The sequence below is a fragment of the Papio anubis genome, chromosome 1, assembly GCF_008728515.1.
Source record: "Papio anubis isolate 15944 chromosome 1, Panubis1.0, whole genome shotgun sequence".
In the NCBI taxonomy this organism is placed as follows: Eukaryota; Metazoa; Chordata; class Mammalia; order Primates; family Cercopithecidae; genus Papio; species Papio anubis.
The window spans coordinates 21,705,747-21,733,507 of record NC_044976.1 but is presented as its reverse complement, the minus strand read 5'-3'; the positions used below and the strand labels follow the sequence as shown (position 1 = coordinate 21,733,507).

Here is a 27,761-nt window from a genome sequence, read left to right as displayed (position 1 = left end):
CTGTCCCAGATTCCATTGCCAGCTCTCAAATCAGGGAATCTCTCTGTATGACCTTGGGCAAGTTACCCAGCCTTTCAGACTGTCAGTCTTTATCATGGGGATCATCATTCCTCTTCCCAGGATTGTTGGAATAAATTAACTAAAACAACCCTTGTAAGGATCTAGCATGGTGCTTGGCATCCTGCAGGCGCTGAATAGATGTTCGTTTTCCCTGTAAAGAAGTAGACTAGTTTGCCTCCATCCCTCACCCCTCTGCCATTAAAGGGAACAAGTTCTTGGCCTTCATTTTAGCAGGAAAGGGGATATGAATGCACATGTGCTAGCTAAGCAACAATGCAAACTAACAAAAGGGCCTGTGGCCTGGGGAATACACTGCTGAGTCTGGGCTCAGGTCGGGACCCGGCGCCAAAATGTTTCCCTTCAACCCCAGGGAATCCGGGCCCATTTCTCGGGGCGCTGTGCTCTGTTCTGGCCGCCTCTGCACTGTGCATCCCAGAACCACCCTGTCTGCGTCTCGCCGGCTGCTAGCTAGCGCGTCCAGCGGCGGGCGGCACCGACAGCAGGTGTGGCTGCCCCTTTAAGCAGCGAAGCTCGTGTTGCAATCGCCGCCTCGAGTACTGGTTCTTTCCGGGGGGTGGAGCCTGTACTCTTGCAGCAGCCAACCGGAGCGCGGCATTTTCCGCGGGAGATCCGAATTTCGCGGCACGCCGTTTGGCGCTAAAAAAAAAAAAAGAAAAGAAAAGAAAAAAGAAAAAAAAAGAGGCAGAGAAAAACTCAGGGACTAGAGAGCCGGCCGCAAGGAAGTCGGTGCAGTCGAGACCCCCTTCCCCGTCCCAGCGCATCGCGTCTCCACCGAGCTCGCGGGCACGCCGGGGACTCCTCCCCAGAGCCGGCCGGACCCCAGGTGCCGAGGCCTTGGGGGGCGCGGGGCGTCCCGGGTCGCGGTGCCCTCGGGGCGGGACAGCCCCTGGCAGTGCCACCACCGCAACCGCCGGTCGATCTCCAAGCGGCGATCTCCAAGCGCTGCTCTGCTCGGCTGCGGGCCAGGAGGGGAGGGTCCGGCCTTGCCCCGCAGACGTCCATTGGTGGCTTCCCCTGGCCTCCGCGCCATGCCGCGGGCCGTGTGAGCGGCTGCAGCACCGGAACCCGCAGGTGTCCGCGGGCGCGCCAGGCCCGTTTGGGTAGGGGGCGCCTTACTCGCTATGCTGCAAGGGCCCCGGGCCTTGGTTTCGGCCGCTGGGCAGCCCCCGAAGGTGGTGCCCGCGATGAGCCCCACAGAGCTGTGGCCATCCGGCCTCAGCAGCCCCCAGCTCTGCCCAGCTACTACCACCTACTACACGCCGCTGTACCCGCAGACGGCGCCTCCCGCAGTGGCGCCCGGCACCTGCCTCGACGCCACTCCCCACGGACCCGAGGGCCAAGTTGTTCGATGCCTGCCGGCAGGCCGGCTACCGGTAATGCTGGGGCCCCCACCGCTTCCCCCTATGCTTTTCCAGGTGTGGGGAAGGAGGGAGGGGTGCCTGAGATCCAGTTTGAGTGGAGCAGGTAGAGTTTTGGGAAGAGGGAACATGAGCTTTCAGTTTCCAGGACCCAGTGCCCCCAATATCTGAGTAGAAGACCCCTTCATTTTCAGACTTTGGATGAAGTAATCTCATCCATTCTAGTGGAGTGGAATGAGCACTGGATTGTGAGTCTGGAGGGAGACCCAACCCACTACTCCCAGTGCACTGTGTGACCTTGGGGAAGCCCATGCAGCCAAAGTTGCCCCCATTCATTCATTACTTCATTGTTTGGCCAGAAACCAGCACTGGGTGCCTGCTATTGTCCAGGCAAAGAGCATGCCTGGGGACACTGTGGGACTTTGGTAAGACAGAGGGATAGGTCTAGTGAGTCTCTCAGGTTCAATCTGCCATGGACAGACTCCAAATTGTCCAGCCAACTCCTAGTATAGCCCCAAGTATCTGCCCTTGGTCCTCCCCAAGGCCCAGTCTTCCCTCCCAGGCAGCCTGTAGCAGAAATGTGGGCAGCCCCCTGGGTTCTGTTCAGATTGGCTGCTCTCTCCTTAAGCTCCCAGGCTCGTTGCCAGAGATGGCCCAAAGTGTAGTGGCACCAGGCTGCCTGCCGACCTGGGCTCAGGGTGTGTTTTGTGGGAGTGGAATTCCTGGAGCCCATGTGAATCAAAACAACTTTAGGGTGGGGGGTGGAATGGGAAAAGCCCGGGGAAGTGGGGGTGGTGGTGGTTGAGGAGCCTGGTTTCTGGTGTGACTCTGCCATTAATTCTCTGTGTGTCCTTGGACAAGTCTTGGCCCCAGTCTGGGCCTCAGTGTCCTCTCCTTGACAATGCGTGTGTGCACAGGGTGGCTGTGGGGCTAGCTCTTCTCTGCCACATTCGACTCCAGGTCCTGGGTTTTGGAAGCCGGCTCCAGGGAGAGGATTGGGGTGTTATAGGTTTGCTTAGTTGTGGGTGTGGTGAATAAGTTCAGGTACAGGGATAAGACCACCCCCCACTGCCCCAGAGGCATCTGGTCAGACCTGTGCTAGTCAGCAGGCACGGATGCCCAGCCAGCTCTGGATGCAGGCAGAGCCACCACTCCCTGCCAGTGGACTCAGGCTTTGCCCATGTTCAAAACGTTAACCTTCCCGGAGACCCTTCCTGCACATGATTTCTAACTAGGAGGGCAGTGGGCAGGAATGGTATTGTCCCCATATTACAGGTTAAGCAACCGAGGATAACTGGGATTGGTGATCTTGTGGTCAGCATTTTATAGCCCAAAACATCTTTGTAGATTGTGAAATAGATGGCATTAGTAGCTCCATGTTACAGGGGGAAGCAGGCTCAGAGAGGGGATGTGACCTAAGGTCAGAGATGGGGATGGGGTAGAGTGATGGGACTCACAAGGCAGTAGGCTCTTCTCTGTTTTATTTTTTGCAGAGACAGGGGTCTCCCTATGTTCCCCAGGCTGGTCTCAAACTCTTGGGCTCAAGCGATCCTCTTGCCTCGGCCTCCCAAAGTGCTGGGATTACAGGCATGAGCTGCTGCACCTGGTCAGGCAGTAGGCTCTTCTCTATGTAGCCTTGACTTTCTTTAATACTGCCTGACTTAGGAGCTGAGTACCCCCCCGGGAAGGGAACTTTGCAGCAGGCCCACTCTTCTCTGGCCAGCTGCTTTCACACTGGAATTTTCAGTAACAGCTGTGGTTTTACACTGCTTTGAACCCTCCCAGAGGAGCCCAAGTGCATCTTGTCTGTACCTCCCTCCCAGAGGGGCTCAGTGATCTTAGCAAGAAGGTCTCTTTTTTACTGAGTGCCTCTCGTGTGCCAGACACTGCTTGGCACTCTTCACGTTCATTATCTTGGTCAAGATGTTCAGAATGAGGCATCTTGCAGATAAGGAAACTGAGCAAAGAAAGGAAGTCACTTGCCTGGGTCACAAGCAAAGAAGCAGGAGAGTCTCCTTGCAGCAGACCACCCTAAAGGCCTGCCAGGCCCAGAGCTCCCACTCCTGTCAATCCCCAGATGCCCGGGGCCCAGCCCCGTGGGTAGGCCTGCCCTCTGCTTACTCATTTTACAAGGGTGTGACCTGGAGCAGCTCCAAACCCAACCCTGGGTGTGGCCACTTGCTTTGTGGCCAGGCTGCAAAGTGCAGGGTGAGCAGGATTTGTTGGGGAGCTTCTGTTTAAAGCGACCTCAGGCACTGTCCAAAGATGGCAACCAAGTTCAGTGGCAGAATGAAGGCCAGAACCCAGATCTCCTGGCTCCCTGTCCAGAGCTCTTTCCAAGTCCTCTGAGGAAAGCTCAGGGAATGCTCCTTTATCGCATGCCTCCTCTGGCCAGGCGCATGGCATCATTCTCTTTCATCCCTGCAGGAAGCTCTGCCCAGGCTGGAGTATAGTAGTATCATCTCGGCTCACTGCAGACTCCGCCTCCCAGGTTCAAGTGATTCTCCTGCCTCAGCCTCCTAAGTAGTTGGGATTATGGGTGCCTGCCACCATGCGGGGTTATTTTTTGTATTTTTAGTAGAGATGGGGTTTCACCATGTTGGCCGGACTAGTCACGAACTCCTGACCTCAGGTGATCCGCCTGCCTTGGCCTTCCAAAGTGCTGGGATTACAGGCGTGAACAGAAAATTTGTCTGCATTTTCCAAATTTCCTCTTGTGAGGCAGAAAGAACACAAAAATTTTAACACACAACTCTATAAGCCAGGTCAGGTGAGGAGATGTAGGCTCAGAGAGGCAGACAGTGAATCCCAGGCTGCCCAGCTACCAAGTGGCAGAGCTGGGATCTGAAAGCAAGATTCGACCCCTTACATTTGCTCCTACCCCCACCATCTAACTTAGGGCTTAGGAGAGACCAGGCTCCACTCTGTGTGACCTTGGGCAAGTCACTTCCTCTTCCCCAAGTCCCAGTTTCCTCACCTTGGTGCCTGTAAGGGGGTTGTGCCTGGGATCTCTGACCCTCTGCACTTCTACAGCTGCCTGAGTAAGGAGCTGTACTCTTCTCCATAGGGGTTGGCAGGGTGGGCTTGAGTCCTGACCAGGCCTTGAAGATCCAGCCAAAGGGGCTACCTAAGAGCGTCCAGGATAGAGCTAAGCCGGTCTCTGGCTGTGGCCATAGCCTTTGCTCTCCTCCTCCCACCGCAGTCTCTTTTCAGCTCACCCTTGAACTTCCCCCTTTTCCCACTGGTGCTCCCCATACGTCAGTGCTAGTAGCCCCCCGATGGGAGCACTCCCTGTGGGCAAAGCGCTTTGCTGCACTATCTCGCTGAATCCTCAGCATAGGTGGAGACAATGATGCCCATTTTATAGGTGACTCGAGGTCAACTGATTTCCCAGCTAAGAAGGGGAAGGCCTAGATGCAAACCCAGGCCGGTCTGACTCCAAGACCTGTGCTCAGCCTCACCTTGATCCTGATCCTCCTGGGCTTGTCCTCTGCTACCTGTGTTCTGCAGGTTCAGCCCAAGCCATAGGCTGACTTTACTCTGGGCACTGCCCAAAGGTGTCAGGGAGGTATCCTTAGGGGGACACTTTGCTGCACTGGGACCCTGGGAGTGCAGACTAAGGGTAAAGGAGGGTGAGAAAAGAGAGACGGCTGTGTGCGTGTGTGTGTGTGTGTGTGTGTGCACGTGCATGCAGTGATGGGGACAGGTGGGCATAGCCCAGGCCTTGGCCCAAATTCTAACAAATCCTGGGGCAGCGTGTGTGGGATGGAGCTGAGGCAACCTGGTACATGGCTTTGGAGTCAGGCCTGGGTTCAGACCCTGGCTCTGGCCTTTGTGTGACCTTGGGCATGTGCCTACTCTCTGTAAGTCTCCATTTCTTGTCTTACGAGAGCCAGTGCCAATACTGATGCAGTAGGACTGTTATGAGCATGTAATAGGCCCAGCATAGATATTCTGTGCAAGGTCTTCCCGGGGTTCTTCCTGGTGTGTTCTGTGCGGGGAGGCAGGTGTGGCTGGGGAGGCTCTGGGCTGCCCCACGTCTGCATCAAGTAGAACTCCACCTGAGCGTCCCTTCTCCCTGCCCTTGGTGCTCCTGCCGGGGGATATATGAAGAATACTGGGATGCGCAGCCTTGGTCAGGATTGATGGAGGACTCAGAGCTCCCCAAGCCTCAATTACTTCAGCTGTACAATGGGGATTAGTGGTGTGGGAAGATTCAGGGAAGTGATGAATGTTGGGGCGTGGTGCAGGGCATGTGGAAGGTCTCTGCCAGTGCCTGGCCCTTTCTCTACTGACAGGGTGGGGCTAAATCCCTAGAATATAGGTTTTCACCAGTTAGGAAGGTAGAAAAGGAATATTCAAGAGACTCATTCAAGAATGAGCAGTAAAGTGTTTGGATGGTTTCCAGGTCTGGGTAGTGGTGGAGAGCAGGAGTGTCATATCCAGCCTCCTCAAATCAGCCCAGGAAGACTTCCTGGACGGGGCAGGAGTGGGGGCAGGGGAACTGACAGCAGGAAGAGCTGTCACCACCCCCAACACCTGTCAGCCCAGCTGTGCTCAGCAGCAGTTAGAAGTCTCAGCCCTGCCGAGCATGACCTCAACACCAAATGTTAAAATAGGCTTCTCTGTCCAAGCCGGGGTAGGGGTGTCTGGGGGATCCAGAGTTGGAAGGAGGAAAGAAATGGGCTTGATGACCCCCAGAAGGATGTATCAAGGAAGAGGTCGAGATTAGATTTTAAGGAAGGGACTCTGCATTTCCTGAACACCTACTGTGTGCTGAGACACAGGCTGAGAACTTTACAGAAGTTAAAGGAGCAGGAGCTACCCAGGGTCTTTCTTCAGCATGCAGACAGGGAGCTAAATAAGTGCTTCAAAGGGAAGCGATGCGGGGATTAATTCAGCCTGTTCCAGGGTTTTTAAGATCCAGAGGCTGCCCAGGTAGTGCCTTCCTTGAATCCTTACAATAGCCCCTTGAGGTAGGCATTTTCTACCCCATTTACAGAGGAAGAAACTGAGGCTCCTAGATATGGAGCTCGTACAGTGAGCCTGCAAAGGAGCTGGAGATTCAAGCATGGGTCTCTGACCTATGTCCCAGTGTCCCAGTGCCCCAGCCCTGCCCCTGCCCTGCCCCTGCCCAGCCCTAACCAGGAGAGAGGCCCTTTCCGGGCCAGTGCAGCTCTGGGCCTAATTGGGGCCCGGGTGGCGACAGGGTGGAGAGGAGCAGATGGGTCTGTGGTTTGATTTCCCCGGCAGGTGTTTCCCAAGCTTGGCGGGAACAGAGAGGGGGAGCGGGAGGGGGGTGGCCTCAGCTGCTTGTCCTTAGACACGGGAAGGATTCATTGTCTGCGGGAAGGATTCATTGTCTGCCCCTCTCGGCAAAGAAAGAATGGCAAATGCAGTCTATTCAGGAGGCCCTGGGGCCCTCAAGCTGGAGCCCAAACATGGGGGTGGGGATGTTTGTACTGCTTTCCACTGTGGGCACCTCCCTGGGGTGTGGCACTGAGCCAGGAAGTCCACTGGGTCTGGGCGGATGCCCAGCCCCACCCTGATAAGGACCAGCTGTGGGACTGTGATGGGCACTCAGTCTGGCTGGGCCAGCTGCTTCTGTAGGGGGCCCTTTCCCCACCCTGATGTGGTTTAGGCCCTACCCACTGCTTCCTCCTGGTATCATCCTCTGGGTGTGGTGGGGTGAGAAGCGGGTGTAGGAGCGGGCTTGAGGCCTGTGGTTAAGGAACCCTGAGCCCCTGGCCAGACTGGCTTTGGTAGGGTCTCAAGTGCCTGGGCCTCAGAGGATGGGAATTTTATTTGCTCTTCAGGAAACAAGACTTCCCCTGAAAGCTCACTTCCTCAGGTCATTGATATTTTCCTATCAAGTACAGCAGGGCTTCACCAGGACTGGCGGTAAACTGAGGCACAGAGGTGGCTGCTAAGTGACCTTATCACTTTGGCCCCATATCAGGGAAAGGCTAAAGGAGGAATGATTCTCAAACTCTGCCTCTCTCTTCCCCTTCTCTCCAAGGCCAAAAGGAAGCTGGATCTGGAGGGGATTGGGAGGCCCGCCGTCCCTGAGTTCCCAACCCCCAAGGGGAAGTGCATCAGAGTGGATGGCCTCCCCAGCCCCAAAAGTAAGCAGTGCTGATGGGGCCTCTGGGGTGGGGTGGGGCAGGGACAGAGGGCAGTGCCCTGCCCAATCACTGGGAGTCATATTTGGATCACTTTCCAGTTTGCAAAAGCTTCCTGTGCATTTTATCAAAAGCTTCCTGTGCATTTTATCACTTGATCCTGCCGGGTAGGTAGGCTTGTCTCTCTTTACTAATCAGGCAACTTGAGACTCTGAGAGCTTGAGTGACTTGCCCATAGTCTCAGAGTGGAGTCAGGACTAGAGCCTGGACATGTAAGTCTTGCACTACTTCTACGTTTTTTGCTTTTTGTTTTTGTTTTTTGTTGTTGTTTTGAGACAGGTCTCGCTCTGTCACCAAGCGTGGATTGCAGTGGTGCCATCTTGGCTCCCTGCAACCTCCACCTCTGGGGTTCAAGCAACTCTCTCACCTCAGCCTCCCAAGTAGCTGGAACTACAGGTGCATGCCATCATCCCTGACTAATTTTTGTATTTTTAATAGAGACACAGTTTCCCCATATTGGCCAGGCTGGTCTCGAACTCCTGACCTCAAGTGATCCACCTGCCTCGGCCTCCCAAAGTGCTGAGATTACAGGCGTTAGCCACCGTACCTGGCCAGTCTCGCACTACTTCTACCATGCCATGTACTGCTCTCATGATCTAAATGCAGTGACCAGTGTTTTACTTGGGAATTTATTATTTTTAAAAAGTTTTAATGTTTAGGTCAATGTCAATTTTTCTCAATCAGAGGAGCAGGGGCTAACTGGGGTCTTTCTCCCACATGCAGACAAGGAGCTGAACAAGTGATTCAAAGGGAAGGGAAGCACAGATTAATCCAGTCTCTGCCACCCCAGAGGTTTTTAAGATCCAGAGGCTGCCCAGGTGTGCCTTCCTAAAGCTAAGTTGGAGGGGGTTGCTGCCTCTTGATATTTTCAGTCAATATCCTGGATGGGCCGGGTGCGGTGGCTCACACCTATAATCCCAGCACTTTGGGAGGCCAAGGCGGACAGATCACCTGTGGTCAGGAGTTCCAGACCAGCCTGGCCAACGTGGTGAAACCCCATCTCTACTGAAAATACAGACATTAGCTGGGCGTGGTGGTGCATAATCCCAGCTACTCGGGAGGCCGAGGCAGGAGAATCGCTTGAACCTGGGAGGCAGGTTGCAGTGAGCCGAGATCATGCCACTGCACTTCAGCCTGGGAGACAGAGTGAGACTCCATCTCAAAAAAAAAAAAAAAAAAAAAAAATTCCGGGTTAGAGCAGGAGTTTAAGCAACTGTGTTTGGAAGGAACACTAGTTTTGGGGGTCCAGGAAGGCCTATGCCCCGACCTGACAGTTCACTCCTGTGAACCTTAGTTGTCTCGTGTGAAAGGAGGCACAGCTAGATCAGGAATGGCAAGAAAGTTTCCTCTACATTTGATTGGTCAAAGCTGCCCAAAGCACTGTCTTAAAGGATCCTAAGGCTCATGATAACTGGTCCTCTTCCAGAGGAACCTAAGACTCTAAAACTCAGGCTCCAGAATTATTAGATTGGCCACTAACTTGCCATATGACTTGGAAGTCACTCGATTACAAAAGTCCCCTTGTGGTTTAAGATGCTGCAGCTGAGATGTGGTCTTGCAACATCAACCTCATTTGAAAAAGGGACCTTTTTCATGAACCTCCCCCACTTTATGTTACAGGACCGATTTTTTTCAGATCACTGTGATTCACATGGGAAAAAAAAGCAAGTGCGTATCTATAAAAATGCTCTTAAATCCAGGCTTATCATTTCTACCCTATTCTAATTCCAAACTCCGGACATTTAGGTGGCAGGATAGGGTAATGCTTAAGAAGGAAAACTCTGGGCCGGGTGCAGTGGCTCACGCCTGTAATCCCAGCACTTTGTGAGGCCGAGCCGGGCACGATGACGGGCACCTGTAGTCCCAACTACTCGGGAGGCTGAGGCAGGAGAATGGCATGAACCCGGGAGGCGGAGCTTGCAGTGAGCCGAGATTGCATCACTGCACTCCAGCCTGGGGAACAGAGCGAGACTCCGTCTCAAAAAAAAAAAGGAAGGAAAACTCTGGAGCCAGACTGCCTGGATTTGAATTCCAGCTTTGCCACTTTCTAGCTGAGTGAGCTAAGCAAATTACTTAAACTGTGCCTCAGTATTCTCATCTATAAAATGGGGATGACTGTACAGCAACCTTATAGGGTGTTGTAGGACTTAAATGTGTTCGTATATGGAAAGCACTTAGAACAGTGACAGTAGTTGTGGATGGTGGTATGGCAGCCCTAAGCTGTGGTGGAAATGTGCATTTAACCAGGAGTCAGGACACTTGGCTTCCAATACTGCCCACTGGCTGTGAGACCTTAAGCAAGTCACCTTCCCTCTCAGGTATCAGGTTTCCTGTCTGGACAGTGGTGGTGATGGATGCCCTTGCTCACAGTGCTTTGTAGACTGGAAGGTGGTGAAAAGTTGGTACTTAATGAGCCTAGATCAATGGACGAGGGTCCTGCGTGGGCCCTCCCTGAGCTGTGACTGGGTCCCCTTCTTCCTCAGCCCCCAAATCCCCCGGGGAGAAGACTCGGTATGACACCTCGCTGGGGCTGCTCACCAAGAAGTTCATTTACCTCCTGAGCGAGTCAGAGGATGGGGTCCTGGACCTGAACTGGGCCGCTGAGGTGCTGGACGTGCAGAAGCGGCGCATCTATGACATCACCAACGTGCTGGAGGGCATCCAGCTCATCCGCAAGAAGGCCAAGAACAACATCCAGTGGGTGTGAGTGCCTGGGCGGCCAGTGGTACCCTCCAATGGGTACTTGCGCTGTGGGCGGAGCCAGAGGCAATAGCCAGTGGCTGTGAGTGGCAGGGGCAGGGCTGAGAGCAACATCCAATGGGCACAAGGGCTGAGGCGGACCAAGAGCAACATCCAATAGGCTTATTGCTGGGGGTAGAGCCAATGTATGGTGAGGAAGAGCGCAGTGTACCTGCTGAAGTAATAGGAGAACGTGATGCAGGGCAGAGTGACGAATGACATCTGGGAGGTGTAAAGGCCAAAGGGGACCCCAGATTCTTCCTCTCGAGTCAGAGATCCTAATATCCACTCCTTCTAGCTTAGGGCAGTCCCCTGGGAGCTAAGTAGGGGGATCCCGGACTTCTTCCAGATCTGAGATAGGAGTACTCCAGCCTCCTCTCTCCATTTCTACAGGATTTAAAGAACTGACCTACGGCCCTTGGCATAGGTGGCCTAAGAGAACCTAAGAGTTCAACCTAAGAGGTGGCCTACAGCCCTGGCCTAAGAGAAGCCAGAGTGGGGAGTCAGGACTGAGGCTACTCCAGTTGGAGGAGGCTGGGGGATAGGGATGAACAGAATCGAGAGCCCCCCAGAAGTGGGGTTCAGGCCTTGACTTGTTTCTTCTCCCAAGCCCAACCCCCAAACCTCTCGTTCCAATCCCTGGTAGCTCCCTGAGAGCCAGGCATGACCACTGATTTACACAACCCAGGGGAGCACTCTCATAGACTATTTTTTGAATGGCCTTGTTCTGGAGTTTCACCCACAGACTGACACTGGGGGGCTGCTCTGTTCCCAGAGGCAGGGGAATGTTTGAAGACCCCACCCAGCCTGGGAAGCAGCAACAGCTGGGGCAGGAGCTGAAGGAGCTGATGAACATCGAGGAGGCCTTGGACCAGCTCATCCAGAGCTGCTCTCTGAGCTTCAAGCACCTGACTGAGGACAAGGCCAACAAGAGATATCCTCCTTCGTTGGGGGAAGGTGTCAGGGAGCAGGAACCTGTTGCATGTCTATATCTATCCTGAGCTGATTCAGTAACTTACCCTAAGGGTCTGGCATCTGTTTCTTCCTTCCTGGGTGGCCTTTCTTCTCAAGTCTATTTTTTGAATTATTTATTTATTTTTTTTAGAGACAAGGGCTCATTCTGTCATCCAGGCTATAGTACAATGGCATGATCATAGCTCACTACAGCCTCACACTCCTGGGTTCAAGTGATCCTCCCACCGCAGCCTCCCGAATAGCTGGAACTACTGGCATGCGCCACCATGCCTGGCTAATTTTTTATTTTTTGTATAGACAGGGTCTCACTTTGTTGCCCAGGCTGGTCTCTAACTCTTGGCTTCAATCGATCCTCCCACTTCAGTCTCCTGTCTCCCAAAGTGTTGAGATTACAGGCATGAGTCACTGTGCCTGGTCTCAAGTTTATTAAAGGTATTTTTTCATTATTGAAAATAAGCCAAGTACATTTGCCTTTAAATCTGGAAAATGGAGAAAAAGAATGACAAACTGCCACCTTAACATAGCCATTGTTCCAGAACTGCACACAGAATGTGTGTTATTTAAATATAGTTGTAATATAGTTGTGTGCCTCTGCACATAGCTTTTCTTTCTTTTCTTTTTTTTTTTTAAGACAGAGTCTCACTCTGTCGCCCAGGATAGAGTTCAAGAGTTCAACCTCCACCTCCCAAGTTCAAGCGATTCTCCTACTTCAGCCTCCTAAGTAGCTGGGATTACAGGTGCCCGCCACCACGCCTGGCTAATTTATTTATTTATTTATTTTTTGAGATGGAGTCTCGCTCTTGTTGCCCAGGCTGGAGTGCAGTGGTGCGATCTCGGCTCACCGCAACCTCTTCCTCCTGGGTTCAAGAGATTCTTCTGCCTCAGCCTCCCAAGTAGCTGAGATTTCAGGTGCCTGCCACCACACCCAGCTAATTTTTGTATTTTAAGTAAAGATGCGGTTTTACCATATTGGTCAGGCTGGTCTCAAACTCCAGACCTCAGGTGATCCACCCGCCTCGACCTTCCAAAGTGCTGGGATTACAGGAGTGAGCCACCACACCCGGACTTCATGCCCGGCTAATTTTTGTATTTTTAGTGGAGATGGGGTTTCACCATGTTCGCCAGTCTGGTCTTGAACTCCTGACCTCAAGTTATCCACCCGCCTCGGCCTCCCAAAGTGCTGGGATTATAGGCATGAGCCACCGCGCTCGGCCGAATATCTTTATACATAGAACGCTTTCCCATATTTTTACTTGTTTTCCTAGGTCAGATCCCTAGGATTAAAATGAAGAGGTCAAAGAGCATGGACTTTGCTAAGGCTCTTTCATACATTTTCCAAAATTGTTTCATATCAAATTGGTTTTGGATATGATCTTGTATTTTTGGAAGGATGTGAGGCATTGTGAGAAATATAAAGAAATAAAACACATCTTCCTGCCTTCTCAGAACTAATGATCTAGTTTGAGAGATGAAGCCTTTATATAAAAAACTGATATAAGGCAACAATTTTTATGATTTATATCCCCATTTGCTTTCCAAAGGGATCCAAGGTAGCTTATGATTTTTTTTTTTTTTTTTTTAGACGGAGTCTCACTCTGTCGCCCAGGCTGGAGTGCAGTGGCCAGATCTCAGCTCACTGCAAGCTCCGCCTCCCGGGTTCACGCCATTCTCCTTCCTCAGCCTCCGGAGTAGCTGGGACTACAGGCGCCCGCCACCTCGCCCGGCTAGTTTTTTGTATTTTTTAGTAGAGACGGGGTTTCACCGGATTAGCCAGGATGGTCTCGATCTCCTGACCTTGTGATCCGCCCGTCTCGGCCTCCCAAAGTGCTGGGATTACAGGCTTGAGCCACCGCGCCCGGCCCAAGGTAGCTTATGATATTAACAGGTTACAGATTGTAGTTATTTCTAAGCTGCACAAGGAGTGAGGAAGTAATGTTCAGAGGCTTAGGAGGTGAAGGTGCTTCCTGGCAGGCTTGGGGTTTGAATTTTGACCAGACAGTCACTTTTCTTGACTCTCCTGCCCTACGCTGGCCTATGTGACTTACCAGGATATCCGTGCTGTCGGCAACTTTAAGGAGCAGACAGTGATTGCCGTCAAGGCCCCTCCGCAGACGAGACTGGAAGTGCCCGACAGGACTGAGGTGAGAGGCGAAATATTTGGTGGAGAGCAGGGTTGAGACCCTGCTAGGGAGGGTTCCAGGCAGCTCTGCAGACTGTCCCGGGCACTGCCTAGCCCCATGCTTCCCAGGCCCATTCTGGTGTCCATGGCAATATTGGTGGCCTTCAAGCTTGAGCAGAAATGGCAGAGGCTGGAAAGGGCAACCGAGACTGAGCAGTGGCCTGAGAAAATCTCTGTTCCTAGTTTCTTCTGCATCCCACCGGCCCTGGGTTCCTGCACACATGCACACTCGTGCCCACGTATGACGGTGTCAGTACTCATGAAAATCCCTTCATGCTGACTGTGCTTTCCCAAGTTAAAGACCAAAATTCCTGACGCTCCCTATGAGGCTTCGGTGCTCTGACCCCAGCTGGCCTCGTCCTTTTCCCTGCTGCCCCATCTGTCTTTGTTTTGGCCACACTGACCTGTCTGCAGTTACCCCATTGCACTAAGTTCATTCCTAGTATGAGATCTTCTGTTTTATTTTATTTTATTTTAATTATTTATTTATTTACTTATTTATTTTTGAGACGGAGTCTCATTCTGTCACCCAGGCTGGAGTGCAATGGCGTGATCTCGGCTCACCGCAACCTCCGCTTTCCAGGTTCAAGCGATTCTCCTGCCTCAGCCTCCCAAGTAGCTGGGATTACAGGCGCCTGCCACTATGCCCGGCTAAGTTTTGTACTTTTTTTAGTAGAGATGGGGTTTCACCATGTTGGTCAGGCTGGTCTTGAACTCCTGACCTCGTGATCCACCCGCCTCGGCCTCCCAAAGTGCTGGGATTACAGGCATGAGCCACTGAGCTCGACCTATTTGATTTTTTTTTAAAGACAGGGTTTTGCTTTGTCACCCAGGTTGGAGTGCAGTGGCATGATCTCAGCCCACTGCAACCGCTGCCTCCCAGGCTCAAGCCATCCTCCCACCTCACCCTCCTCAGTAGCTGGGACCACAGTTGCATGCCACCATGGCTAGCAAATTTTTTGTACTTTTTGTAGAGACGAGGTTTTGCCATGTTGTCCAGGCTGGTCTCGAACTCCAGCGTAGAAGTGATTTGCCCACCTTGCCCTCCCAAAGTGCTGGGATTACAGGGGTGAACCACCGCACCTAGCTGTGCAAGACCTTCATACATGCTCTTCCCCTCAGCTGAAATGCTCTTCCCTCTCTGCCTGGTTTACTGCTATTCATCCTACAGGTCTCAACTCAAATGTCACTTCCTCAAGGAAGCCTTCTCTGATTACCTCCAGACTTCGTAAACACCTGTGCTTTTCCACTGCCTTTAATCTCCATTTGCTGAGGTATATTTGGCATGATTACACAATTGCATTCTGCTTCATCTATTAAAGTATAAGCTTCACAAGAGAATGTTCTGCTCACGTTATATCCCTTGCCCAGAGCCAGCCCCAGGAAGAACGGGGGCTGCAGAGACGATTAACGTCCCGCCCCTCCCCTGGAGGAGTTCAGGACTTAGTGGGAAAAAAAAACCGCTGTCATTTATAGACAGAAGATGTGCTTTGAGAGCATAGAGAAAGGGTAGTTAGAGGAGGTATCCCAGATAGGAACAGTTAAACTAGGTCTTAAAGAACGAATAGGGTTTTTGCTAGGTGTAGTCCTGTGGGAGCACAGGCATGGAGACCTGGACATGTGCCGGGATGGCAGGCATGTCATCAGTTGTGGCTTAAGTTGTAGTTATGTGGTACGGAAGAGGCAGAGTGGGAAGGCCAAATATTAGGACTCTTGGTTACAAGTAACAGAAAGCCAAGTCCAATTGGCTTCAGCCGGAGGTATGCGTAGGGGTGGCGGGAACCAAGTGACAAGTCCTGGGGGAGATTCAGAGATTGCGGGCAAGGCTGGATGTAGATGCCCAAACTATGACTTCAGGTCTGTCTCACGCTTTTCATCTCTCTGCTTTTCTCTGTGCTGACTCTATTCCCAGGTGGGCTCTCTCCTTGTGGTGGCAGAGACAGCTTTTATGATACCAGCTCAGCAACCCCAGTGGGAAGGGGGCTCCCATTTCCCACAAGTCCAGCAAAAGTCGTGGGCCTAGTGCTGGTTGGATCCACCTGAGCCATTTGCCACCCCGAACCAATCATGTCACACTAACTTTCCTGGCTGCGTCACAAGCTCACCTACTGGCATTGGGGAAGGGTTCTGCCCCCCTGCTCCCAAACTACATGACCTGAGAGTGGAGGGAAGAGTGATTTCCCACAGGAAAATCAAGGTGTTCCCCCTAAAAGAAGTGGGTTTCGGGGCCAGACAGCAGAAACAGCGGAAGTCCACCTTAGGCCAGATGGAGTTGGTCTCAGTGCCAGCCCAGGGGTTGAGCTTACACCCAGGGATGGCAGCAGCCATGTGCATCTGTCCATACACACTGAGTGTAAGTGTCCAGCTGCCCAGAGCAATGACCTGGCTTCTCTTCCTCCTTCAGGACAACCTGCAGATATATCTCAAGAGCACCCAAGGGCCCATCGAAGTGTACCTGTGCCCAGAGGAGGTGCAGGAGCCGGACAGTCCTTCCGAGGAGCCCCTCCCCTCTACCTCCACCCTCTGCCCCAGCCCTGACTCTGCCCAGCCCAGCAGCAGCACCGACCCTAGCATCATGGAGCCCACAGCATCCTCAGGTAGGGCCCTTGTCCAGAGGGACAGGAGGTCGGGGGAGCGACCGGCCTTAGTTTTCTCTTCTACATCAATGTTGAAAATCTCCTGTTTTATCCAGCAGCTGGAGATGCAGTCATCCTACCCCACACATGTGCATTGTACTTCATGCTTTATAAAGCCCCGCTAGGAAGGCTGGTGCTGCTCCAGGGCAGAGGAAGGCCTGGATCTGAATCCCAGCCCAACCACTTACCAGCTTTGTGACCTTGGACAAGTTACTTCACCTCTCTTGGCCTCAATTTTTCTCATCTGTGAGTTGGGCACAGTAATTAATACTGTCTAACTCATAGGTTGTTGTGAGATTATAGCTCATGCCTATAATCCCAGCACTTTGGGAGGCTGAGGCAGGAGAATCATTTGAGACCAGGAGTTCAAGAGCAGCCCAGGCAACAGGATACCCTGTTTCTACAAAAAAATTTAAAAATTAGATGGGTGTGGTGGCACACGCCTGTAGTCCCAGCTACTCGGGGGGCTGAGGTGGGAGGATCACTTTAGCCATGGAGGTTGAGGCTGCAGTGAGCTATGATCATGCTACCACACTCCAGCGTGGGCAACAGAGGGAGACCCTGTCTCAAAAATAAAAATAAGAATAAAATTTAAAAAGAATAGGCCAGATGCTGTGGTTCCCACCTATAATCCCAGCACTCTGGGAAGGTGAGGTGGGAGGATCACTTGAGCCCAGGAGTTCAAGACCAGCCTGGGCAACATAATGAAACTCCATCTCTAATAAAAATAAAATAAAATAATAAAATTTGCCCATTACAAAAAATTAAGGCATAGAGGTGATGTGTCTTACCCAAGGTCTCCCAGCTGGGAGGCAACAGAGCTGTGTCTTGAACCTTGGTCTATGCACTCCCAGCCCAGTGCTCTCTCCACAAGGCATAGAACAAATCAAAGAAGGGGCTTCTGGCTGGGAGGTGGACAGTATGGTTAAGAGCTGGCTACCCCTGGTGGAAGGTAGTACAGGGAAGTTGCCAGGGAGCAGAGTTCCTGAGAGCTTCCCAAAGAGGGTGGGAGTCCAGAAGGAGTACAAATGGAAGCCTGTAAAGGCCCCTCTCCAGAACAGTTTTTGCCTTTTCCTGGGATCACACATCCGGTTAGACCGGCACGATTCTTCAAGGCTGTGTAGGCCAGTGTTCCACTTTTTATCTTCTTATTTAGCAGCAGCATTCTCTTAAGTAGAACCATAGTGTTTAGACAAAGGTAGGGCTAGAGCTGGGCTGATGGAATAGGCTTGCTGGAAGGGTTCTGCAGTACCCTGGTTGTGTCCGTTTCTCTAACTAAGAGGTTAATAAACTATTGCCTGCAGGTCAAATCTGACCTGCTTTTAATGACCCATGAGCTGAGAATGGTTTAACATTTTTAAAGAGTTGTGGGAGAGGCCGGGCACGGTGGCTCAAGCCTGTAATCCCAGCACTTTGGGAGGCCGAGACGGGTGGATCACGAGGTCAGGAGATCGAGACCATCCTGGTTAACACGGTGAAACCCCGTCTCTACTAAAAAAAATTCAAAAAACTAGCCGGGCGAGGTGTCGGGCGCCTGTAGTCCCAGCTGCTCGGGAGGCTGAGGCAGGAGAATGGTGTGAACCCGGGAGGCGGAGCTTGCAGTGAGCTGAGATCCGGCCACTGCGCTCCAGCCTGGGCGACAGAGCGAGACTCTGTCTCAAAAAAAAAAAAAAAAAAAGAGTTGTGGGAGAAAGAAAAAGAAGGCAACTGTGTGACAGAGACCACAAGTGTCCCACAAAACCTAAAATACTCTCAAGCCTTTTTTTTTTTTTTTTTTTTGAGACAGAGTCTCGCTCCGTCACCCAGGCTGCAGTGCAATGGTGCGATCTCGGCTCACTGCAACCTGTGCCTGCCGGGTTCAGTCAATTCTCCTGCCTCAGCCTCCCAGGTAGCTGGGAATACAGGTGCCTGCCATCACGCCCAGCTAATTTTTCTGTGTGTGTATGTATTTTTAGTAGAGACAGGGTTTCCCCATGTTGGCCAGCCTGGTCTTGAACACTTGACCTCAGATGATCCACCTGCCTCAGCCTCCCAAAGTGCTGGGATTACAGGCTCCAGCTCTTCATAGAAGTTTGCTGTCCCCATCTAACTCAACCCTTCTTTTTACACATGAATGAACAGAGGCCCAGAGAGGGCAAGTGGCTTCCCTAAGGTCACACAGCAAGTTGATGGCAGAGCTGGGACCAGAGCCCAGCCTCCCAACTCTTCTCTAATGATCTCTCGTGTGTCTTGTCAGGCCTCATCAGGGACCAGAGCTTCTCCCTGTGCCAGCCATCTGTCCCTCGGGGCACCTCCCCAGTGCCTATCTCCCATCCCAGACCTGTGCCCCACCCTCTGGTCCATCCTCCTCCTGCTGTGCCTCCTCACTCAAGTGTTAGCATGCGCATAGCCCTCCAAAGCTGGAATCACCTTCGCTTCAGTTGTCCTCTGAGACGTTGGGTGGAGGTGGCAGATCCCAAAGCATAAACAAGGGTGTGAAGTTGTTTTTTTTTTTTGAGACAGAGTCTCACTCTATCACCCAGGCTGGAGTGCAGTGGCATGATCTCGGCTCACTGCAACTTCTGCTTCCCAGGTTCAAGCGATTCTCCTGCCTCAGCCTTGTGAGTAGCTAGGAGTACAGGCACGTGCCACCACGCCTGGCTAATTTTTGTATTTTTAGTAGAGACGGGGTTTCACCATGTTGGCCAGGCTGGTCTCAGACTCCTGACCTCAGATGATCCACCTACCTCAGCCTCCCAAAGTGCTGGGATTATAGGCATGAGTCACCCAGCCTGGCCGGATGGGAAGTTTTTACCTGAGGTTTACAAATCAAGATCCTGAGGCCTAGAGAGGACTAGAGGCTTACAGAACAATCAGTGGTGGGGCCAGCTCTCATGTCATAGCTGTTCCCCCGACCCTTGTCGCATGGCCTCAGTGTTACCCTGCTGAAGGGAAGAAGAGGAAGTTTTCCTGGTCTCGGCTCACTGCAACCTCCGCCTCCCAGGTTCAAGCGATTCTCCTGCACAGACACACACACCCCCCCACACGCGTGTTCCGTGCTGTGTTCTGAAGTAGTGTTGTTTTGAGGTCTGAGTGCCAGAGGCCATGTAAGAGAGGAAGCTGCTACAGTCTTGGGACCTGGGTCCTGGCCCTGGTTATGCATTACCAGGGGAAGTGTTCTCTTCAGCCTCAGTTTCCCTCATTTGTAATAGAAGGGGTTTGAACAACATCATCTCTGACATTTCTCCAGGCTCTGACATTCTGAGATAAACCTAAATGTAGCTGATGGCACAGGATTTGAAATTGGGAGACCTGGGTTCAAACCTGTATCTCACCTCTTAGTGACTTGGTGACTGTCAGTGAATCACTTTAACCCCTCGAAGCCTCAGTTCCCATATCTCTCAAATGGGGACACTTGAAATTTCCTCGCGAATACTGAGTGGGTTATAGGAGATGATATGGCATAAATGTGCTTTTTTAAAAAAAAAAAAAACTTATGTGGCCGGCCGCAGTGGTGCACGCCTGTAATCCAGCACTTGGAGAGGCTGAGGGAGGTGGATCATTTGAGGCCAGAAGTTCCAGACCAACCTGGCCAACACAATGAAACCCCGTCTCTACTACAAATACAAAAATTAGCCGGAGGTGGTGGTGCATGCCTGTAATCCCAGGTACTCAAGAGGCTGAGGCACAAGAATCACTTGAACCAGGGAAGCAGAGGTTGCAGTGAGCTGAGATTACATCATTGCACTCTAGCCTGGCCGACAGAGTGAGACTCTGTCTCAAAAAAAAAAAAAAGGCTTGTGTGAAGAGCATCTACTAGCTGGGCCTAGTGCTGTTTTAGAGACGGAGCCATTCAGAGTGTGGTGGAGAGACACATATTACAAAAGGCGATTCTATTTCTGGACGTGATCAACAGCAGGAGACAGTAAGGTCTGATCTATAATAGACATTTTCACATGTGTCTTATCAGTTACTGCTTCTAATACTCATCCCTGTTTTTCCACATGAGGAAACAGTTCTGGGGTTCCATGGCTGGTGAGAGGAGGCGCCAGAGTCTGAGCCCACATGCTCCCCGCTCCCAAGCCAGGCCTCTGACTGTAACATCAGCAGCGTGCCAAACAAACTTTAGATTTTTTTTTTTAATTCAAATACATTTAATTGACTTATTTGGGCCCTAGTTTTCTCATCTGTAAATGGGGGTAACAGCATGAACTCCCTCAGGGCCGTTTGAGTGTCCAAGGAGGCTAAACCACGCCTTGCCTCAAGGGCAGTGTCACCACCTCCCCCATTAGTCTTGGTAAATGGGAGCAATTTTTTTTTTTTTTTGTGAGGCTGAGTCTTGCTCTGCCTCCCAGGCTGGAGTGCAGTGGCTTGATCTAGGCTCACTGCAAGCTCCGCCTCTTGGGTTCACGCCATTCTCCTGCCTTAGTCCCTCCTGAGTAGCTGGGACTACAGGTGCCCGCCAACACATCTGGCAAATTTTTGTAGTTTTAGTAGAGATGGGGTTTCACCATGTTGGCCAGGCTGATCTCGAACTCCTGACCTCAGGTGATCTGCCCACCTCAGCCTCTCAAAGTGCTGGTATAGGCATGAGCCACTGCGCCAGGCCAAACCAGTGCTTCATATGCACTTACCATGCAGTCCTCTGAGCAACCCTTTGAGGTAGGTAGAGCTACCGTGCCCCTTGCAGAGGGGAGGAAGTGGATGCCCTAAAACGTGAAGCCCAGAGCAAGACTCCATCTCAAAATAAATAAATAAATAAATAAATAAGTGAAATCACATGTCTACGGGTGCACCTCCAGTTTCAACAGGCAGCCTAGCATCCCAGCGCAGTTGTATCTTCAAAATACTACTTGGCTGGGGCTTAAGGAATGACTCCAATGGGGGGAGTTCTGAGCATCAGGATGTATGTGGCAGGCAATTTCCAGTGCCTCATTGCATGTCCCTGTATGGGAAATCACCATCTTACCTCTTAGTGGAAATGAGCAGGCTGGGTGTGGTGGCTCATGCCTGTAATCCCAGCACTTTGGGAGGCTGAGGCAGGAGGATTGCTTGAGCCCAGAAGTTCGAGACCAGCCTGGGCAACAGAGTGAGACCCCATCTCTACAAAAAAGTTTAAAAATTAGATGGGCATGGTGGCATGCACCAGTGGTCCCAGCTACTCAGGAGACTGAGGCGGAAGGATTGCTTGAGCTCAGGAGGTTGAGGCTGCAGTGAGCCGTGTTCACCCTACTGCACTCTGCACTCTAGCCTGGGCAAGACCCGGTTTCCAAAAAAACAAAAAAAAAAAAAAAAAAAAGAAGAGAAAGAAATGAGCTTAAAGTGCTGGAGAATGGCTACTGAAAGGTCAAATAAGATGAGGCCAGATAAATGACCATTGAATTTAGCAGCATGGAGGTCATTGGTTCAGGGACATGGTGGGGAGAGATCCCAGACTGGAGTGAGTTGAAGAGAGAATAGTAATAAGGAAGTAGAGACAAGCTCAGGCTACTCTGGAGAAAGTTGACTGCGCGAAGGAGCAGAAAAATGGGCCAGTAATTGGAGAGGGTGACGAGGTAAGGTATAGTTGTGTGTCGTGGGGAGTAGAGTCAACATAACAAAAATTTACCATAGTAACTATTTTTAAATGTACAGTTCAGTGGTAATTAATACATCATAATGTTGTGTAACTATCACCACCATTCATGTCCATAACTCCTTCCACCTTGTGAAACTAAACTCTGTACCTATTCCCCATTCCCCTCTCTCCCCAGCCCCTGACAACCACCCTTCTACTCTCTGTCCCTGCAATTTTGACTAAGTATTTCATATAAGTGGAATCACACAGTATTTGTTTTTTTGTGATTGGCTTATTTCACGTAGCTTAATGTCCTCAGGGTTCATCTATGTTGTAGCATATATCAGAATTTCTTTCCTTTTTGGCCGGGCGCGGTGGCTCAGGCCTGTAATCCCAACACTTTGGGAGGCTAAGGGAGCCGGATCACTTGAGGTCAGGAGTTTGACACCAGCCTGGTCAACATGGTGAAACCCCATCTCTACTAAAAATACACAGATTAGCTGGGTGTGGTGGTGTGTGCCTATAGTTCAGCTACTTGGGAGGCTGAGGTGGGAGAATTGCTTGAACCTGGGAGGTGGAGGTTGCGGTGAGCTGAGATCACAACACTGCACTCTAGCCTGGGTGATAGAGTGACACCCGATCTCAGAAAAATAAAAAGTACATGAAAAGGGGTAGGGTTGGGTGTAGACTCTGGAAGGTGGATTTTGAGAGCAGGGCATTGCACCCAGGCTGAGGAGAGAGGAGAAGGGTGCAGTCGTCCAGAGAACCGGAAGTCTGTCCTCGTGTGCTGAGGACTTGGATGCCAGGGCCAGGCGTAACGTTTGTCTGTTTGTCTCCAGTGCCAGCGCCAGCGCCAACCCCCCAGCAGGCCCCACCGCCTCCATCCCTCGTCCCCTTGGAGGCTACTGACAGCATGCTGGAGCTGCCGCACCCACTCCTGCAGCAGACTGAGGACCAGTTCCTGTCCCCGACCCTGGCATGCAGCTCCCCTCTGATCAGCTTCTCCCCGTCCTTGGACCAGGACGACTATCTGTGGGGCTTGGAGGCGGGTGAGGGCATCAGCGACCTCTTCGACTCCTACGACCTCGGGGACCTGTTGATTAATTGAGTGGCCCCGCCTGCCCCCAGCAGCCTGCCCCTGACTCTACCTCCTCACAAACAGGCTGACAGGCCCTCTGCCTGCACAGGGACATTGGACACTAGGTGCTGCCCTCAGGGAATGGGGTCTCCTCGCCTTTCCCACCCCAGCCGGCAGAAGCTGTGTGGGGAGATGTGAATGGTACGGGTGAGGAGGGGATAAGGGTGTGGGTCCTCACCTTCCTAATGGAAGCTGGGCCTGGGGAGGCCCATCCAGTCTTCTGACCTCTGACCTCTCACGAGAAGGCTGCAGGTGAGGTGGCCAAGTCCAGGGAAAGGCCCTGCTACCTCCTTTTGAGGGGTAATTAGGACCCTCGACGTACCAAGAAGCACTTAATGCCTTTGTATTTATTTCAGGTTGAGTGGTTTGTTTGTGCTCCCTGAGTTTTAGCAGGGAGGTTGTTCTAGTTTTTAGTGAGGCCTCCGCAGACAGGCCCATCAGGGCCCATCGCTGTCCATGTTCCAGGGCAGGTCTGGGTTTCCAAGGGAGGGACCCAGGCCACGTCCCTGGTTTCCCCACAGTGGTGGGGCTGGGTCTCTGAGGGGCTGTCCAGTTGGCCGGAATGCTAATTGCACTTAGGCCTCACAATTCTAGTAAAGGGCAGCTGTGGGCCCTTTCGTCTCTCCCCCTGTTCTTGGCCTCACATCTCCAGCTGAGCTGCCAGTCTTGGCTTCCTGGTCACCTCTGTCCCAGAGATGGTTCCAGGGAGCCATCCTAAGGCAGGTAGCACTGTGGCTCCTTACCTCTCCCTCCCTTTGAGATGTAAAAATGGTCCAGCAGAGACAAGCTCCCAAGGAAAACAGACAGGAACATGGGGGCAGCTGTCATGGCTGTGGCGGGCACCTTTCCTCAGAGTTTCTTCCTTGGTCTGGTCCAGGAGCCATTTTGCACCAAGGACTTGGTAGGCAGAGGCAGCCCCACTGTAAAGAAGGGTCAGATTAAAACAAAAAACTGCCCAAAGCATCCCCTCCGCCCCCCGATGTGGCGCTGGCATCATTCTCTGCTTCCCTGGGAGGAAGTTTTTTATCATGTTATTGAAGGGGATGGTTCCTTAAGGACCGCTGCACCCCTCAGAGCTCACTCAGACCCCCAAGGACAGAGGTGACTGGGGCTTGGTGACTTGTTCACCCCTTTTTTCCCAGGTATACTGAAGGGGTGACAGAGAGAGGTCTTCATGGCAGACCAGGCCTTCGCAGCTAATGGGGAGAGGAACTCATGTTACCTCTTCAGGCCTTGGGTCCTAAGGGGGTCTTTTGGCTTCAGCCTGTTCCCCCAGAGGCTTGATCATCCCACATTGTCCCTGCAGTCCAGCTGCTCTTGTCCTCCACTCACCCTGGGATGTGGGTGCTCTGGGCTGAACCAAGGCCGTGCCTTCTGGAGAGAGGCGCAGGGGTTGGTCTGAGAGGCCTGCCACCCACCGCTCAGGGAGCTAGGTTTTCTCAGAGGCTCGGCTGGACAGCACTTTTTTAAAAAGTCTGTAGCATTAAGCTGGTTTAAAATATGAAGTTGGTTTTGTTGGATGGCTCCTGAACTAACTGACTGATGTCTGAAGTTTGAGACGGGGGATTATTTCAGGGTGGGGCCCAATGTGATCTAATGCCCAGTTGGGGACAATTGTGCCTCCTCATTTGCTCAAATTCCTGGGCCCCCAAGTTAGCCCCCTCCCGGGAGTGGTCAGCAGGTCACAGCTGCCCCCACTCTATAAGCAAGGCTAATTTTGTACCCTTTACAGAAATACTTTTGGTCTCCCCTCCCCAAATACAAGGGTCTTATCAGAAGCCCATCTTAAAGTCCAGCATGCTCAGGAACCCGGCGTGGGATCTCGTTTGGGGTGAGTGGGCTGATCTTCTGAGGTCTCCACTGGGCTGCCATTTAGCCATGTGCCATCCCTGGAGTCAGAGGTGTTTGACTCCCATCCCTTGGGCTCTGTCTGGAGCTTTCCCCAAGAATTACATCAGAGAAAAGGAAGAAGAGGCCTGCAGGACCCATTGGGAATGAGGTTTAATACTGAAGTCTGGAATGTAAGCTCATGCCCTAAACACCTCTCCGTATGGCTGGACAGGGGAGCTGCCCTCAGGCTTGTGCCCTGTGTCCTCAGCAGCTGTCTCTGTCCCCCTCTGTACTGTCCCTTTCATGCCTTGCCTAGCCACGGGGCTAGACCTCCCAGGCTAAGCCTCAGATTCAGTGCAGAACGCAATCTCATGCCCGCTTCCTGCCAGTGACACTTGAAGCCTCCCGACTTCCACAGAGCGCTTTCAGGACGCATTTTGAGTGGTATTTTCTTTTTTCTTTTTTTTTGAGGCGGACTCGTTCTGTTGCCCGGGCTGGAGTGCAGTGACCTGATCTCGGCTCATTGCAACCTCTGCCTCCCAGGTTCAAGTGATTCTTCTGCCTCAGCCTCCCAAGTAGCTGGGACTATAGGCATGCGCCACGACGCCCGGCTAATTTTGTATTTTTGGTCGAGACGGGGTTTTGCCATGTTAGTCAGGTTGGTCTTGAACTCCTAACCTCAAGTGATCCACCACCTCGGCCTCCCAAAGTGTTGGGATGACAGGCATGAGCCACCAGGCCCAGCCTGAGTGGTATTTTCTTTAGGGACCAGGTAGACTTTAAAACTAGGGTAGGAGAAAAACCAGTTTCTTTCTGAGGTAAATAATTTCTGGCAGGAAACTTCCCAGCCCCACCAGCAGCCCCCGCAAAATCCCCCATGTCCTCAGGGATGTCTAAAGCTTGGGGCTCCAGGAAATCATCCAGTAGAGTTGGAGATTCAGAGATTTCTTGAAGACGAGAACATGCTCCTAACTCCCTTCCCATTAAAGGTGTTAGACCAGAGGGTGTTCCTTTTCCACAGTAATGGGATCGGCTGGTGTGCCTGCAGGGAGGAAGAGGGAGGTGGTCAGGCTTGAAAAACTGGCTTTAGGATGGTTCTGACTTTGTTCTCCCTCCCCTAGTGTTCTCAGTCTCCATTCTGCAGTGTTTCGAGTTTTAGGGAAAGGGTTTGGGCGCCCCAGCATCCAGGTGTTGTGTGGCTTAGCGCACGTGAAGTGAAAACCTTTTGCGGTTGTTTGGAAGCAGCTTTCTGGTTCTTGTCATTGTATCCTGAGGTCCCAGAACCCTACTCTCCCACGAGGACCCTCAGTGACCATGATGGCATAAGCCTGGCCAGCCTGCTGGCTCCTGGTTGAGCTGAAGAACCTTGCCTGTGGCACTTTTCGAGGGTGAGCTGGACCCGAGAGTACATGGTCCCCGTGCTGGGACTCATGCGGGTCAGTTCCTGCGGCCTGATTTCGCTAGTCCTGTCTTGATGAGCACCATGTAAGCCTCCTTGTATTGAGATAATTGGGCATTAAACATTAAACTGCAACTCTGGGCATCTTGTCTTTGTGGATCTGGCCCCCCCCAAGCTGGGTGTTGGGGGCTGTCCTGGCCAGTGCCGGGGGCACATGATTGCCCAGTGGATTTCCCTCCAAGAAACAGCCTCTTATCACCATGCCTACAATCTCACCATTAAGGCATTGAAAAGTTCGCAGCACCCAGATCTAAACTGTGATCAGCCTTGCCTCTGTCACCTCCCATCTGGGTTATTTCCACAGCTTCCTGAATGGTCTTGCTGCCCACACTCTCCATCCCACCCTCTACATCAGTGGGTCCAACTGTAGTCCTCAGACCAGCAGCAGCAGTATCATCTGGAAATGTGAGGCACGCATATTCAAGACCATATCTCAGGCTGGGTGCGGTGGATCACTTGAGATCAGGAGTTCAAGACCAGCCTGGCCAGCATGCTGAAACCCCATCTCTACTAAAAATAAAAAAATTAGCCAGGTGTGGTGGTGGGTGCCTGTAATCCAAGCTACTGAGAAGGCTGAGGCAGGAGAATTGCTTGAACCCAGGAAGCAGAGGATGCAGTGAGATCATACCACCGCACTCCAGCCTGGGCTACATAGTGAGACTGTCTCAAAAAAAAGGCTGGGTGCAGTGGCTCACACCTGTAATCCCAACACTTTGGGAGGCCAAGGCGGGCAGATCACAAGGTCAGGAGATCGAGATCATCCTGGCTAACACGGTGAAACCCCGTCTCTACTAAAAATACCACACACACACACACAAATTAGCTGGGCATGGTGGCAGGCACCTGTAATCCCAGCTACTCGGGAGGCTGAGGCATGAGAATGACTTGAACCCAGGGGGCGGAGGTTGCAGTGAGCCGAGATGGCGCCATAGCACTCCAGCCTGGGTGACAGAGCGAGACTCCGTCTAAAAAAAAAAAAGACCTTGCCTCAGACCTGCTGAATAAGAAACTCATGGGGTGGGACTCAGAATTTCTGAGGCTCCATGAATCTCCCAGGTGATTCTAATGCAGGTGAAGTTTGAGCTGACTTCTGCTACCCCACAGAGATCTTTCTACACTTGATCTTAGCCAAAAGGCTAAGAAGCAATCCCCAGAGAGATCTTTCTAAAATGTAGTTCTAATCATGTTACTCTCCTGCTTAATGCCCATCCATGACTCCTCTCTGCCCTCAGGATAAAGTTCTAACCCTTTTGTGTGGTATGAATGGCTATTTACAACTTCCAGCTGGCTTCCTCTACCTTACCTGTGGCCTCCCTGGCCACCCTTTCCCACCACCATTGCCACACTGGGCTTCCTTGTCATCTCCTGAAATCGACATGTCTTCCCTCTTCTGGGCCTGTCTACATGCTGTTCCTTCCACCTAGGATGCCCTGTGCTCCATTTCAGCTGAGTGGGCGCCTACTTATTCTTCAAGGCCCAGTTCAAGAATCTTTTTTTGTAGCTTTCTTGACATAACGTGTAATCATTAGTACTTTGCACATGGACATTGTTATAGCTTATTGAATATCTATTACATGTTGGGCACTGAGAAGATAAATATGAATAAGACCTAGTCCTCATTTTCAGGATGCTCACAAAACACAAACAT

The 27,761-nt window shown here is 52.0% G+C and overlaps 1 protein-coding gene across 3 annotated transcripts; it reads left to right on the top strand.

Moving 5' to 3' along the window:
- The first annotated feature begins 664 nt into the window (after positions 1-664).
- E2F2 (E2F transcription factor 2) lies at positions 665-26,632 on the top strand. 3 transcript variants are annotated; one of them, XM_009201595.3, is made up of 7 exons: positions 665-1,454; positions 7,459-7,564; positions 10,105-10,318; positions 11,136-11,294; positions 13,362-13,476; positions 15,919-16,111; positions 22,526-26,188. In XM_009201595.3, the coding sequence occupies exons 1-7, from the start codon at positions 1,203-1,205 to the stop codon at positions 22,792-22,794; spliced, it is 1,308 nt and encodes a 435-aa protein (XP_009199859.1). In that variant the 5' UTR covers positions 665-1,202; the 3' UTR covers positions 22,795-26,188. The 3 variants fall into 3 exon arrangements, with proteins under 3 accessions (XP_009199859.1, XP_009199860.1, XP_003891360.1); XM_009201596.4 differs by lacking the exon at positions 22,526-26,188 and adding an exon at positions 26,418-26,632 and having other exon boundaries at positions 670-1,454; positions 10,105-10,324; XM_003891311.5 differs by having other exon boundaries at positions 670-1,454; positions 10,105-10,324.
- Positions 26,633-27,761: the final 1,129 nt, after the last annotated feature.